This window comes from Octodon degus, unplaced genomic scaffold (genome assembly GCF_000260255.1).
Source record: "Octodon degus isolate 3935 unplaced genomic scaffold, OctDeg1.0 scaffold00029, whole genome shotgun sequence".
NCBI lineage: Eukaryota > Metazoa > Chordata > Mammalia > Rodentia > Octodontidae > Octodon > Octodon degus.
Window position 1 is genome coordinate 13,317,062 of NW_004524605.1, and position 15,415 is coordinate 13,332,476.

Genomic DNA, 15,415 nt, shown 5'->3' on the forward strand with positions numbered 1-15,415 from the left:
GGTACCTCCGTGTGAATCCTCGCTCTGATTTGCATGTGCACCAGAGCTCAGGGAAACAGGAGGATTTCAGACTTCACTTAACATGGGTCCCCGTTTTCCAAAGCCCAGCCAGAGTCACCTCAGCTCACCCTCCCTTCCATCTGTCCCTGTGCCTCTGAAGTCTCATCTTCAGGCCCCGAATCTTTGAAAGCACAAACTTGCAGTCGATCCATCCATAACTTTTACAAGGGAATTTCGTACCTCAGAATTGAACTCATGTTCCCAGTGTCGCATAATATTGAACCCTGGAGACACAAAGCCAGGCCTGAAGGCTGAGACCCAGGGACACTGAATTTGATGTTAGTAACAAAACCCCTTGAGTGGGCAGAGGGGAGGTCTCTGGCCTGGGCTGGATATCACTAAGTCTTTGAGGTTATAGGGAGCAGAAGTCACCAGGAGGCGTCTCATGGCTTGGCTTGGACTCTTTTTGAATAGGAAATTTAAAATTTTCTCTGAAACTATGGCAAATGAAAACAGTGCCCATTTTAGAGCAGTGATGGTGAACCTCTTGGGGCTTTCAGCGGTACAAACAGCCTACTGTGGCACACCTGCCTCAGGTTCTCCACCACCGCCAGATCTGCCTTATTCAGCGTGAATGAGGCTGGTAGGGTGGCGGAAGACGGTCTCTTCACAGATAGGCCAGGGCAGGCCTGCAGTGCACCGTAGAAAGCAGCTGGCTTTGGGTAAGGCAGCAATCTGATCGGAACTGAGTCTCCCAGTCTGAAAAGCCATAAATGCTCAGAGCATCCTCTTTGTGCCTGCGAGGATTCAGTGGGATTAGTGCGTGAGAGCCTCAGGGTAGGATCCCAGCCCCTGCACTCCAGCTGGCCCAACATGGAAGTTACGGAGCCTCCTTCACACCAATTTCATCATTTTTAAAATGCAAGTGTCGGTAGCCCTGATGTCATAGGCCACTGTGTGGCTCCAGACGGTTTTGAAAGTCCTCAGCATGATGTCTAGTGCAGGAGCTGCAGTCCCCCTCATTTGCCCTGGTTTTTGATTGGGAGTGCCTGCCCTCCGGCGTCAGGTACACCATCTCGATCGCTGTCATGGACATGATGCCTTCGTGGAGGCCCTAGCCAGCAGCCATGCGCGGGCACCTACACTTGGAGCACGGTTTGGAGCAGCAAGCATTTCTGACCTGGGGAAGTTATAGAGCACAGAAGACCCAGCCCAGAGAGGACGGCCGTGGGTTCTGCTGCCTTCGTTCGCTTACCTGGCTGTGTGACCTCTGGCAAATTACTCCGCCTCTCTGGGCTCAGTCTCTCAGAACATGGAGTTGGCTGGAGGCAGCAGAGGCCCTGTATGCTGGCTAGGGCTAAGTGCAGACGAGATACCGGTCCCAGGTGCACACGGGGGCCTGTCGGTGAAGACGGCCACCCAGCCTTCCGTGGCCTGTGTCTCACGCGCTGTTTGCTTCCTTTACAGCAGCTGCAGGTGGTGCCTCTTTTCGGCGACATGCAGATAGAGCTGGCCAGATACATTAAGACCAGTGCTCACTATGAAGAGAACAAGTCCAAGTGAGTGCCTGCCGTAATGTCTCTTGGCTCCCGCAGGACGCCCAGCCCGGGCAGGGGGCCGAGGGGCCACTTCAGCCCCTCCCCTCTCCCCAGAGCCTGGGCCAGCAGGTTCCCTGCACAATGACACTGCCGCTGCTACCGCCGCCACCACCACCACTGGAGGGGAGTGGCTAGAGGGTGCTCTGAGCCCTTTTGTATCTGCCCTTTGCTGCCTGGTTCAAAAGGGCTCAGAGCCTCACCTTGTCCCTCATCCGACTTGGCAGTAACCTTCGCATCCCCTCAGCGGGACAGCAGGAGCCCTTCTCCCCCTGGTGGTCAGGTGCGAGAGATGGTGGTGTCCTCCATTACCCTGATTCACTGCTCAGGGTTTGTGACCATGCAGTAAGTACGTGGTTAGGTGAACAGCTTGGATGGCTCTAGCAGTGCAGGGGTTGAGAGCCTCACCTAGGTCACTTTCTAAACCAGCATGCTGGGGACTGAGCCAGGACTTAGGTGTCAGTGGGCCCCCAGAGTTTGGAGAGGGACTGGCTCCAGCTTTGTCTGTGCCTTTGGTCCCCAAGGCTGTGTGGAGACCTCTCTGTGTTTGTCTTGCCCCATTTGTGGTGTGAGATGCCGGTGACCCGGATGTGGGGGTACACACCCACATCGCAGCCACCTGAGAAGCTGAGGCTGGAGGATCACAAGTTTAAGCCCAGCCTGGACAACCTAACAAGACCCTGTCTCACAACTGTAAAAGGGCCATGGTAAAGTTTTTGGTTAGCATGTGTAGGGCTCTGGGCTCAATCCCCAGTATCCAAAATAAAGAAGAAAACAAACCATCAGAACGTCCTTAAGCGGCACCTGCTTGGTCTCCAAGGAAAGCCACCATAGGAGAGGTTTGTGCTACCCGCAGCTCGTGGGAGGGAAGCCTGTGTTATGACCAGGTAGGGAGTGAGGGGCTCAAGTGACAGTGTGCCTGTCACCCCAGAAGTGGTGCAAAGTAAGGACCATCAGAAGACCAAATCTCAGCATGAGGAAGGCTGTCACTGTTCTGAGCCTCTGTATGAAAACTGCTTCAGGCCCTGCTTTTTTGTTGAATTTTTGGTTTTGTCTTTTTTTTTTTTTTTCTTGAGACATGGTCTTGCTATTTACTTCAGGCTGGCCTTGTGGGTCTTGAACTCACAACAATCCTGCCTCAGTCTCCGGAGTACTTGGGTTAAAGGCATGAGCTGTCACACCCAGCTTATTTTACTTTGTTTTACATGATGGTTAAACCCAGCATCTGGGCACTGAGCTGCATCTCCAGCCCTGTTCACTTATTCTTGAGATGGTCTTGCTAAGCTGCCCAATCTGTCCTCACTCTCGGAATCCTGCCTCGTGTCCTGCGTACCCGGGATTATGAGTGTCCACCCTTCGCCCAGCTCTCCTCAGCTGCTTTCTGCTTGTTCAGGGCTTACGCTCGGCTGCCTTTCCAGGTCACCAGCACCAGACAGAGGGAGAGGGTAAGAGAAGGGAGGATTTTCATTCACTTCCTTATCCGTTCAGGGTGGTTTTCCTAATGATGTCTTCCAGAAAAGAGTTGAGGAGAAGGGTGAGAGGAAAGAGGAAGGGAAAGTAGAATAGGTGAGAGGAAGGGGAGAGGAGAGAGGCCAGGCAGAGCGAGATGCTTCTCGCAGTGGCCTTCTCATCGTGGGGTGTATCCTTGACACCAGGTCACCGCTGGAAAAGGGACACAAGCCCATCTTGTCTTCCCGTCTGGGCCCTAAGGCCCTCTGGAGTCCCCTGTGAGCGCCGATGTGTAGAGTGCGTAGCCAGGTGGGGGCAGGTTGGCCACTTTGATTGTTTTCTTAGCTGGGACTGCAGCCCTTTGTGTTCCTAGAGAGGCTGTGATCCCTACCCTCAGCCCTCCGCTGTAGCTGGTAAGTACTGGAACAGGTACGAGAGAGCCCTGGGATTGGATCTCAGCAGAGCCGTGGGCCCGAGGATGAGGAAGAACTGTTGCACTCGACAGGGTCTCCAGCGCTGTGCTCAGCAGGCTCTGGTGCTGAGGTGGCAGAAATATGTTTTGGCTCCACCCAGGGGAGCCGGCTGTACTGGCCGAGGACCAGAAACACCCAGTGAGTGGAAGGAACCTGGTGCAGCCGGCGCTGGGGTAGGACCCCCTGACCGCGCGACTGTCTCTCCAGGTGGACGTGCACGCAGAGCAGCATCAGCCCCCAGTACAACATCTGCGAGCAGATGGTGCAGATCCGGGACGACCACATTCGCTTCATCTCCGAGCTGGCTCGCTACAGCAACAGTGAGGTGAGCGGCCCAGGTGCGCCCAGGCCAGGAGGGGACAGGATGTCTGCAAAGGACAGAAACACAGGGATAATGGAGAGTGACGGGGAGGGAACACAGTCTGCGGCAGAGGGCAGCCTTGCCACACGTGTGGGCTTCAGAGCCAGACGGAACATGTTAGCGTAGTAAGGTTGACCTTCCCGTCAAGGAGCATAAGTGACGCTCTGGCTGTGTCTCACCTGGCCTTACTGATTCTGGCTGTGTCACTGTCCTTTGCAGATAACTCAACATCTTGTGCCTCAGTTTCCTCATCTGCACAGTGCCTGTAATACCGAGGCCTGGGAAGGGAACAGGGCCAGGGTAGTGAAGACCCAGCAGTTAATGGATTGGACAGGGGGAAAATCCTTCAGTGTTCCATTGCACAGTGGGGTAACCATAGCTGATGGCAGCTAGCAAGTATTTCAGAACAGCTAGTCACCTTCTGGATAATCCCAAACACAAAGAAATGATTAGTATCTGAGGAGTTAGGTATGTTGGTTGCCCTCATGTGCCCACTGGACACCGTATGGGTAGATTGAAAAATTAGATCATGCCCTGTAAGTATGTATAATCTCTGTGTATCAATCCCCAAAAATGGGGATATCTATCCTGAAAGGTTGTTAAGAACACAAAATAATGTGCACAGAACAGGCACTGTGCCTGGTAGATCCTAAGGGCTTAGGAGTTAATTCTGCCTGTGTGGGACCCAGGCACCTCCACCGTTGATGACAACAGAGCTGGTTCTCAACTCTCTTGTTCCTAACACCATTTAAATATTTTTTTTAAAATTACACAGGAATGAATGATTGTGGTTAAAAAAAAATTACAGATGCAGTTAGGGTCAGGGTCACAAAAGGGCCACTGTCCTTGACTGTAGTCTCAATAGTAATGTTTGATTGCATTTTTCTTTTTGGAACATGGATACATGGTCAGTGCCCCAACCTCAGGAAAAAACAGATAGCAGAAGGAGGGACAATCTGATATAAAAATCCTACTGTCCTAGAATAATATTTGGGAACATGCATTCTCTGTCTCTTCCTGTAGCCGACCTTTAATGTATGTGCGCCCTGGTGGCTACACATTGGCCCCCGGGCTCCTTTGCGCTGGATGGCTCCGCCCCACCCTACACACCTCTTACTCTCTGACTCTGCTGCGTGGCCAGCAGCGATAGTGATCGCTTAGAAATATCACTTATCATAGTGTCTCGGTTACTTTTTTCTCATTGCTGGGATGAAATGTCCAACACCCAAATGAAAGAAGGAAAGGTTTATTTAGCTCACAGTTAGTGGAGATTGCACTCCGTGCTCAGCTGGCTCCAAGGCAGAGCGGCACATGGCAGAGGCAGCTGCTCATGGTGACGGGAGACAGTAACACAGCAAGAGCGAACAGGGAAGAGCAGCGGCAGTGGTAGAGAGCAAGCCTCTCTGTCCCTTGTACCGCGTTCAGGCTGTTCACCCCAGGGCAGGTGTAGCACACCCACAATCCCAGCACTGGATCATGAATTAATCACTACTTCTAGAAGTCCACCCTGTGATGACATGAGGCTTTGGGGGGGACACCCAGACACAAACCATAACACCAGAGCACTGTGTTTGAAGTGAGCACAGTCTTAACAGAGGCAGGCAGTGTGAACATTATGCTAGTGGCTCCCATGAAGAGATCAAGCCTAAGCCCTGAGCCTTCTTACCAATGTACTGGTCCACCCCGCTGAGCCTCACAAAGCACTTTCCGAGAGTACTGATGCGCCTTCGTTCCTAGGGAGGTTTTCCTGTGGTCTAAGAGCAGCGACAGGACTGCACGTACTCCGTGTAGGCGCAGTGTTACTCTCTGAGTATTTCCTACCTGGCATTCTGTGACCCGTTGATTCCCAGAGGGCCTGCTATGCTCACTGTATGCCTGTGAGATGCAGCCAGTTGTCAGTACCGCAGTACTTGGATTCTACAGCGTGGTTCTGAGCTCTGAATTAGCACATCTTTAACTGTCTTGAGAGGGAAATGCAGAGTTGTGGAGCCTTCGGCACAATATTTTCATCAACCAAAGAAGACATAGTTTTGTCCTGTATGTGCTTTTGTTTTTTTTTTTCAAAGAAATTAACTTTTATTTGATAGGAAACTACCTTCCCCCCACACGTATCATCCAAGGACTCTAATACTGTGTAACAGCCTGCTTCACGGATGTGCTAGTACTGTTTACAGCAAACTAGGGGGTTGATGTAGGTCAGAAATCAGGATTGTCCTTCACTGATTAAGGGGATACATAAAACTTCATTAATTTTAACACAAAAAAACATACCTCAAGTTTGTAAAGTTTAACAGATGCACTTAAAATACAACATGTTTTGAAGGTATCCACAAGCTTTTCATCTCGAAAAAGTGACTTAATTTTTAGGGTTCAAAAAAGACATTCTTCAAAAGAAATCTCCCAGCATCTGCTTTTAAAGCTTCCAAGTTTCTACAGTCAACTCTGTGACTGTCACCCGGCCACCCCAGGCAAGCCCGACATGACTGAACAACTTCGTGTGTTACATCTTCCCCAAAGCAAAGTTCAAAACAAAACAACATAAAAATGAGTCTGACATAAATGCAAACTTTATTTTTTTAATGTGCTTCTATGTAGAGACCTTAGAGGCTATCCTGCATGTTGTGAATTCATTCACATTAACCCAGAACCTGTAGCATTAGCACTTACTCTTAACCTAATCTAAGCCGAAGCATGTGTTTGTTTCCAGGAGGTGTGACAGCTCCGTCGCAGGCAGGGCCCCTCCAATCCTCCACCCCGAGCAATTGGCCCTGTCTTGTAGGTCTCTATTCTGGATGTTTCCTACAGATAGCACATCAGCCATGTGCTTAGGGGGTCATTTCCACTTGTGATGTCTCCTGTGAGCAGCACAAAACTGTGACCAGCGTGGCACTGAGTAGAAAGGACTTTTGTTTACAGTATGAGAGCTAACACAGAAGGCCTCGAGTCTTTTTGTCCCGCCTTAGCTGGAGACATGCACGTGGGTACAAGTGCCTGAGAAATCAGTGTTGCTTCTGGCAAGTAGAAGCAAATCTGCCCGTTACCAGGACTGGCGATACATGCGTGGACACGTGGCCAGTGTAGCTTGTCTGTGCACATGCAGATGCATTTTGTAGAATGTATCCGTACAGACAGACAGACGGGCAGAGGTTGGTCTGAATCAGAGCTTGGTGGAGTCATGACAAAAGAAGTTATGAAATCAATGTAGTGATTTGTGATTTGCATATGAAATAGGGTAGAAAATCAAAGGGAATCCCACCAGATGCCTTGGTGTACCCGATTCCAGCTACCCAGGAGGCCGAGGCCAAAGGGTTATACAGTCAAGGCCAGCCTGCTCAATGTAGCAAGAATCTGTCTCCAAATAAGAAGTAAAAAGGGCTGCAGATAAAACTAAATGATAAAATAATGGCTCTGGGCTCGACTTCCAAAACCACACACAAAAACAGATTGTTGTGTGAAAGTCATTGTTCCTCGCATGCATATTTCTATTTATTGTCTTAGTGCAAGAGTACATTCTTCGGTTTTGGTTTGGTCTGCATTGTGCTCCTGCTGTGAATGCAGTGAAAAGAGCTGGAAAGCCTGGACTCCCACGCGCAGGGTGGTTAGGCGTGGGGCTCTGGCACTACACCTCCTAATCTGTGACCCTCAGCCATTGACAAGCCACATGGCTTTCGGCAGGACGCTGCCTGAGGCCGGTTAACCTGGTAAAGGGATGTAATGATTGCACTTCCCTGTAGAGTCCTCAGAGGGACTCGCTGATGTAACTTAGTGGAGGCGCGTGGGCAGAGAGCGTGACGCTCAGTGTCCCCAAGGTGGTGACTGGATCTGGGCTGGATAGCCAGAAGTCGGACGAGGAGTACCGCGAACTGTTCGACCTGGCGTTGCGGGGCCTGCAGCTCCTGTCCAAGTGGAGTGCCCACGTCATGGAGGTGGTAAGTGTCCTCCAGCCCTGGGCCTCCCACTGACCCCTGTTCGCTAAGAATCTGTCTGCTCCACCTCTCCGCAGCACTCTTTTTTAACAGCTTCACAGAGGCAGGACTCACACATCACACTATGTAAAAGTGTTGCAGCGTTGTACAACCGCGTTTCACTTTAGAGCACTTTCATCATTTCCAAAAGAAACTGCGCCTATTGCCCAGCATGCCTGCAGCCCACTTTCTGTCTGTGTAGCCTTGCCCCCTGCTGGAGGTGCCACATAGGCAGATTCGTGTGCACACATACTTCTGTGTGTGGCTGCCTTGTTCCTCCTGTGTTGAAGGCTGTTCCTTGCCATAGCCCAGACACGCCCCTTTCCCTCTGCCTGGATGAGCACTCCTCTGCTGCACGGACCCCTGGCACCTTGCTGGCCCGCACCAGCTGATTCGGTGTTTGGACTGTTCCCTCTTCCCAGTACTCTTGGAAGCTGGTGCACCCCACAGACAAGTTCTGCAACAAGGACTGCCCAGGCACAGCGGAGGAGTACGAGCGAGCCACGCGCTACAACTACACCAGTGAGGAGAAGTTCGCCTTCGTGGAGGTGGGTGCCATCTCATGCCATCTCTCTCCCGGTGTCTCCCATCCCACTCAAGCCTGTGGCTTACTGCAGTTTTGGAAAATGGGTCCAGCCATGCCTCAGTCTTGGTTGTCTTTATGTGCATGCCTTTGCCTGTCTCCTTCTGCCCCCCAAGTTAATCCCTGATCAAACATCTTATTCCAAACTGGTTAGAACTGGCAGGTTCCTCAGCATGCCCAAGGAAAACGTTTGCTTCACTATGAGAAAAGATCAAAAGAGACAAATGAAAAGCATGTGGCTAAAAGGACATAGTAAAAATACCCAGACAGATAAGTGATCAGAGAACTGCAGACTGCAACTAAGACAGGAGGAGGTGGTGAGCAGTCAGGAGAGAAAGATTGGAAAGCCCAGTGGTACATGCTGCAGGTAGAAGTCTGGGAGGCACACACGCGTGGGTGACTGGCGGCCAGGCTGCCTGAACGGGCTTCTGCAGGCAACATGCCGGCTCATGTTTGGTTTTAATATTTATACCCTTTGGCTTCGACATTGTCATTTTGGGAATATATCCCAGGGAAGTAAAACGATTGTGAGATATGAGTACATAGATATTTATCACAGTGCTGTTTATAATACCAGGACGGGTGAAGCGGATCACGTGTCTCTTTGCAGGAGGGACCAGGAGAGTCAGCTGAAACATAGTTACATTGTTAAGTTCTGTGCAGCCACTCAGAGGATGTCCGTATGTACAAAGCTACACGGTATATTGTTGTTTTTTAAAGGGAAAGAATATCATGTGCAGTAATCTGCTTATACGAAATGTTTTTTCTTAGTTTTCAAGTTTATAACTTTATCCTTTTGTATAATTGATCAGAACATAAAGGCATACATAGTTACATATGCCAAACCCATGATGGTTATTTCTACAGGGAAAACTCCTTATGTCCTGCTTTGTAACTACTCTGTTTGCTTGATTATGGAAGACTCTTACATCCTGCTTCATGAGCTCAAGTTCTTTGGTTACACAATGGTATTTCTGCTGGGAGGAAAACTCTTTCGTACTAGGTTGCGAGTGTAGCTACCTCTGTCCTTAGAGTTCGAAGTCTGACACGGGCTGATCGGAAAGCCAGAGTCTTGTATCCTAGCCCAAGGCTCGATGGTCACATCTGCCTGAGTTTCAGCTTCCCTATGTCTAAAATGGTGCCAGTCTTACCTCTCTCATCTCAGGATTATTGTGGAGAATCAAAAGAGAATGACTGTATAGGAGCTCAAAAGCTTAAAGGATCATACGACTTAAGAGGTTGGAAAGGTTCCTTAGGAGATCTGCAGAGTGTACTTTTGGAGACTGAGGTTCAGGGGTTTAATTTCTGTCAGGGGAAGGCTTGTCTTGCAGGTGCTGTTGTCCTGTGTGGCCCCCTGACCTCTCACCTCTTCCTTAGCTAACAGAAAATCTAGAAGGAAGTCTCCCAGTCTGCAGCAGGAGGGAGAAAGTCTTCCGCAAGCCTGTCTAAAATAAGAACCTAAGCTAAGAGTCAGGGATACATGCAAGCTGCCCATGTGTCTTTCTTCAATAAAAAGAAAGGGTTGTGTTGTAGGCAGTTTAGGGAATACTCCTTCAGAATCCCCCTTCCCGTCTTCCACAGCCTCCAAACAACGTCCAGATCCCAGCAATAGGACATTTTGCTGCCTTGCCTTCTAGTCCTTCATTTGCTATGCGGAGCAACTTTTGCTACTTTTAGGGTATTAGTAGATCATATTAAAATCTTTTAAAAGCAAAAGAATGGTTATACAACAAAGCAGAACAGCAACCTGCAAACCCCCGCTCCCCCCTTGGCTGCCGAAATGGGAAGCAAGTCTTCTGTCCTGTTCAGCTCTGGGCCCAGAGGCATTGTTTTGGTTTTTCAATTTATAGCATTTTCTGTTTCTTTCCTACTTTAGGACATAAGGGTTTGATTCTCCTGTCCTCACCTACCACCCCATATGCTCAGTTCCATCTTCCCATAGTTTCATACTTTTTGATAAAAATAAGTAATTACCTTAAATTATGAGGCCCAGCAAACTATTCGGGAGCAAGTCACATGGTCCATTATGAATGCTGTTATACCCTTGTGTAATTGTAGTTGTTCCTAAAGTTCCCATTGTGTGTGTGTGTGTGTGTGTGTGTGTGTGTGTGTGTGTGTAAATTGGGAAGGAACCCAGAACTTTCACACTGAGCTCCATCTCCAGTGGTTTTATATGTTTATTTTGAGAGTCTCAACTGCTACGGGTATAATCCTCTCGCTTCAGTCTCCCAGAGTGCTGGGATGGCAGGTGTGTGTCACTAAGCCCAGCTACCAGTGCCTTATGTTTTTGTTTTCCATGAACTTATTAAAAAGGAATCCCCAAGTATAACCAACAAAGTGTAAAACGCCTTACAAAAACATCAATCCTAACCAATATTTTAAAACTTTGATTGTTTTTTCCTTGGAGCTTTTCCTTCTGAAGCCCTGTCTTTTGTATTGATTTGTGCTTAGCCCTGCTACCTGGCTACTGATTCTAGCTAGGTCCTCCTCTTCCTCTTCTCGCCAATTATGTTAATTTCCTATGGTGGATCTCCCTCTGCCTCTTTCTTCCTGTGAAGTAAGTCCTCCAAAGCTTTTAAGAAAAGGTCATGGCTAGCGAAAAAAAAAAAAAAAAAAAAAATAGAGAATGTGAATGTCTGTAAATGTTTTTATTCCACCTCACTTATAGTTGGCAAGACATAGAGAATTCTAATCTGTAAATATTTTTCCAAACATTTTGTTCCTTACTTATCTTCTGGCCTCTGGTGTTGGTAATGAATGATTCAATTCTAGCCCATCCCCTAACTCTGTTATTTTAATCTATAGAATTTTTTAAATGATAGTGTTAGTGAAATTGAAGTCACATATTACAAAATTGATCCCTTTAAATTATATAGTTCAATTGTTTGTAGCCTGTTCTCAAAATGTGTGACCATTATATTGTCCAGTTTTAGAATATTTTTGTCATAGCCACAAGAAACATGTACCCATCAGCAGTCACCCCCCCCACTCATATTCACATTAATCTAATTCTGTCCCTGTGCATATTCTTGTTTTGGAGACTCTGTATAAATGGATTTGTACACTATGTAGCCCTTTATGATTGGCTTCTTTGATTTCTGCGGTCTTCATAGTTGGGCTGTGCTGTGTAGCATGTGCCGGTGTTCCTTTGGAGTTGGGTAATACTCCATTATGTTGATATTCCATATTTGTGTAGGTGTTCACTGGTTAAATGAACATTGGGTTATTTGAAGTTTTTGGTTATCATGACCAATGACATCATGGACATTCGTATACAAGTTTCTCTGTAGATAGATGTCTTTGTTTCTTTTGGATGTGTACTAGGAGAGGAATTACTAGGCTGTGTAGAAGCTTGTTCCCCTACTCGTTTGAGCACTTTCCTCCCATTTCACAATACCTGTCGTACATTTTGGTCCTTACTTACCTTTTTGGTTTCTAACACCAGAGAAGCAACATGGTATTTACACGTGTCAAATTTATTTCACTTAAGAATATGGTCTCGGGGTGTATCCCATAGCTTGAAATGTCTCCAGATTAACCTTCCTTATGGCAGAGTAGTACTCCATGTAGAAAACAACCACATTTTCTTTATCCGTTCATCAGTTTAAGGACATTTGGGCTATTTCCATGATCAAGCTAATAAAAACTGTGCCGCTGTAAACATGGGCGTGCATAAGTCACTGTGGTGGGATGCTTCTAGTTATTCCAGGCAGACACTTGGAAGGGGACTAGCTGGATCAAATGGAACTTCTAGCCCTGGTTTTTTGAGGAATCTCCACATTGATTTTCAAGGTGGTTGCACCAATTTTCACTCCCTACAACCGTGGAGAAGGGTTTCTTTTTCTCCACAGCCCCACAGCATTTGTTTTCGGTTGATTTTCTGATCATAGCCTTTCTTTCTGGGGCAAGATGGAATTGCAGCACTGCTTCAGTTTGTACTTTTCAGATAACCAATGATTTTGAACAGTTTTTCATACGTCTATTTGCTGTTTCTACTTTATTTGAAATTTTTACTTCTATATCTAAGAAATATCTGTTCATCTCTGAAGGCTATATTTGGACTGGGTCTTTAAATTTGGAAGGTCTGGCTTTTTTGCATTCTTTATATATTCTGATATTGGTTCGTCGAGGAATAGTTGGCAAAAAAATTTTTCCAACACTGTGTGTTGTCTCTTCACTCTGCTGATGGTTTCTTTTGCTGTACAAATGCTTTTTTTTTATTGAACTCAGACACTTGGGCTTGCCAGGCAAGCGCTTATTCTACTGAGCCATCTCCCCGGCCCCACAAATGCTTTTTAATAAGATGAAATCCCAGTTGTGGATTGTGATAGTTCCTGTGCGATGGGGGTTTTGTTCACGAAGTCTTCGCCTACACCAGTGCCTTCAGAAGTTCTACTTACTTTATCTTCCAGCAGATTTAGTGTTCCTGGTTTAATATTTAGAACTTTCATCCATTTTAAATTTAATTTAGTGTATGGTGAAAGTTATGGTTCCAATTTTAATCCTTGGCATGTGGAAAGCCAGTTTTTCCAGCACTATTTATTAAGGAGGCTGTCATTCTTCCAGTGAAGGTGTTTTTCTCCTTTGTCAAAAATAAGGTGGCTGAGTGTGGCTGTTGTGTCTGCATCTTTTAATCTGTTACATGGATCATCAGGTCTTGGTTTGCCAATACCATGCTGATTGTATCTCAGTAATTGTAGTATAATTTTAAGTCAGGGATTGTGATGTCCCCTTGTGTCCCGAACCAGGCGGTCAGTCAATGAAGGTCACCTGGGGGAGGAGCGGGGAATTGAAGAGGGGATAAAAGACAGGAGACACGAGAAATGAGGACAAGACAGGATTCTGATCAAGTCCCGTTTATTTAGGGGAGGTGCTGGGTGTATATATAGTGGAGGCATAGGGAAATGACGTCGGCGTGAGTAACTAGGCAACCGGGCTATGACAGGAAGTCCCACCTCCGGGGCATAGCAGGAGACTTATGGGAAATAGGCGGGGTGAGAAGGACCATAAACTTAACTCAGCAGGGGAATAGAATGGATACCGGTTAATGGCCTCCCACATCCTTGCCTTTGTTGCTCACAATTGCTTTTGCTATTCTAGGTCTCTTCTGGTCCCAAATGAATGTTTTCTCTAAATCTATGAGATTTGCTATTGTATTTTAATTGGGATTGCATTAAATCTGTATAACAAATTTGAAAATGTGGCCATTTTCACTGTATTGGTTTTTCCTACCTAAGAGCAAGGGTTATATTTCCATTTTCTGATACCCTCTTCAGTCTTCTTTTTCAAAGTACTGTAGTTTTCATGTAATGCTCTTTTACTTGCTTTGTTAGATTGATTCCTAGGTATTTCATTGTTTGTATGCTATTCTGTAAAGCATTTCTTTAATTTCTCCTTCAGTCATCTTGTAATTTGTGTACCAGAATGCTATTGATTTTTGAGTGTTTACCTTATATCCACCTATGTTATTGCCTTTTTTTTTTCTTTCTTTCTTTCTTTTTTTTTTTTTTTTTTGGTCCTGGGGATTGAACACAGGACCTTGCACTCACCAGGCAGGCACGTATGCCACTGAGCAATCTCCTCAGCCCTTTCTTAGTTTCTTTTATCTCCTAGCTCCTACAGACTACCCAAAAGCTAAAGTTAAAGGGCAAAGGTTTTCTGAGCTCACAGCTTATAAAGGCTTCAGTCTATAATTAGCCGGCTCTAGGGCAGAGTAGCACATGGAAGAGGGGCAATAGTTCAGAGTAACAGAAAATAGCAAAAGCAATGAGAGAGAGAGAGAGAGAGAGAGAGAGAGAGAGAGAGAGAGAGAGAGAGAGCTCACACCATCTCTTTTTGTCCCTTATATTGAATGCAGGCTACCCGCCCTAAGCTAGGTGTAGCACTCACACCCATAATCTCAGCATTGGTCCATGAACCAATCACAAACACTAGTTTCCGCCACCTCTGAAAAGCCTACCGTTTACCATGACATGAGGCTTTGGCAAACATCCAGACATAATCCATAACACTACTGAATTTGGTTATTAAATCTAAAAGTTTTTAATGGAATTTTTGGGGTTTTCTTCGTAGAATATCTGCAAATAATGAAAAGTTAATTTCTTTCTTACCTGTCATTATTACTTTTACTTCTTTCTCTCATCTAATTGCTCTGGCTAATGTTACCAGAACTATATTGATTAAGATTAGTGATAGTGGATATCCTTGTCTTATTTCAGATTTGTTTTATTTATTTAGTTTTATATTTTAGGGAAGGGTCTACAGGGTGTTCTGGGTCTCACTACTAGATCAGACTTGTAGTGATCTGCCTATTTACAGCCTAAGAGCTGGGATTACAGGCATGTGCCACCACACCCAGTCTCAATTGCCATCTCAGTGCGCCCAGGAGTGGGGCCGGCATAGCAGGCCCAGCGATTGAACCCCTGGGCCCTGGGATCAAACCCCTGGGCCCTACACTTGCTTGCAGGCACTTTAATGCACTGAGCTGTTTGGCCAGCCCATTATTCCTGATTTAAAAGGAAAGCTTTTAGTTTTTGTCATTTAGTATAATGCTGGCTGTTAAATTGTCATAGAACGACTTTTTATCAGATTGAAGTAAAGACCATCTATTCCAATTTTTGTAGGGTTTTATCATGAATGGGTGTTGGACTTTGTTTTTTTTTAATTTTATTTATTTATTTTTATTGAGAAATAAATATGAATGAGACAGTTTCACAGCTGATTAATAGGACAGTTTTGATAATCAATACACTGTACATTGTTATCTTCTTAGTGGTTATCCATAGTACAAGAAGCAGACAGGATATTCTGTCCAAACGCTGTGAGTACACCTCTTTCTTCTCATTGAATTAAGCAAAAGTAGCTGTACATTTATCCTATTTTGTATATATAAATACAAAATGATCTTTCCTTTGCATCTTTTTTAAAATTTTAATTATTTTTTGTCCTGTCAGAGGTGAATATTCTATTGGCATCTAAATACTATAGGT

At 46.3% G+C, this 15,415-nt stretch overlaps 1 protein-coding gene across 2 annotated transcripts in view; it reads left to right on the forward strand.

Annotated features, from left to right (window-relative positions):
* Positions 1-15,415, forward strand: part of Cyfip2 (cytoplasmic FMR1 interacting protein 2) — a 139,686-nt gene that overhangs the window by 39,371 nt on the left and 84,900 nt on the right. For both annotated transcript variants that reach the window (XM_023713088.1, XM_004629394.3), the window contains exons 10-13: positions 1,468-1,559; positions 3,725-3,842; positions 7,688-7,807; positions 8,266-8,391. In XM_023713088.1, coding sequence (XP_023568856.1) covers positions 1,468-1,559; positions 3,725-3,842; positions 7,688-7,807; positions 8,266-8,391 — 456 coding nt within the window. The remainder of the gene's footprint in view (positions 1-1,467; positions 1,560-3,724; positions 3,843-7,687; positions 7,808-8,265; positions 8,392-15,415) is intronic.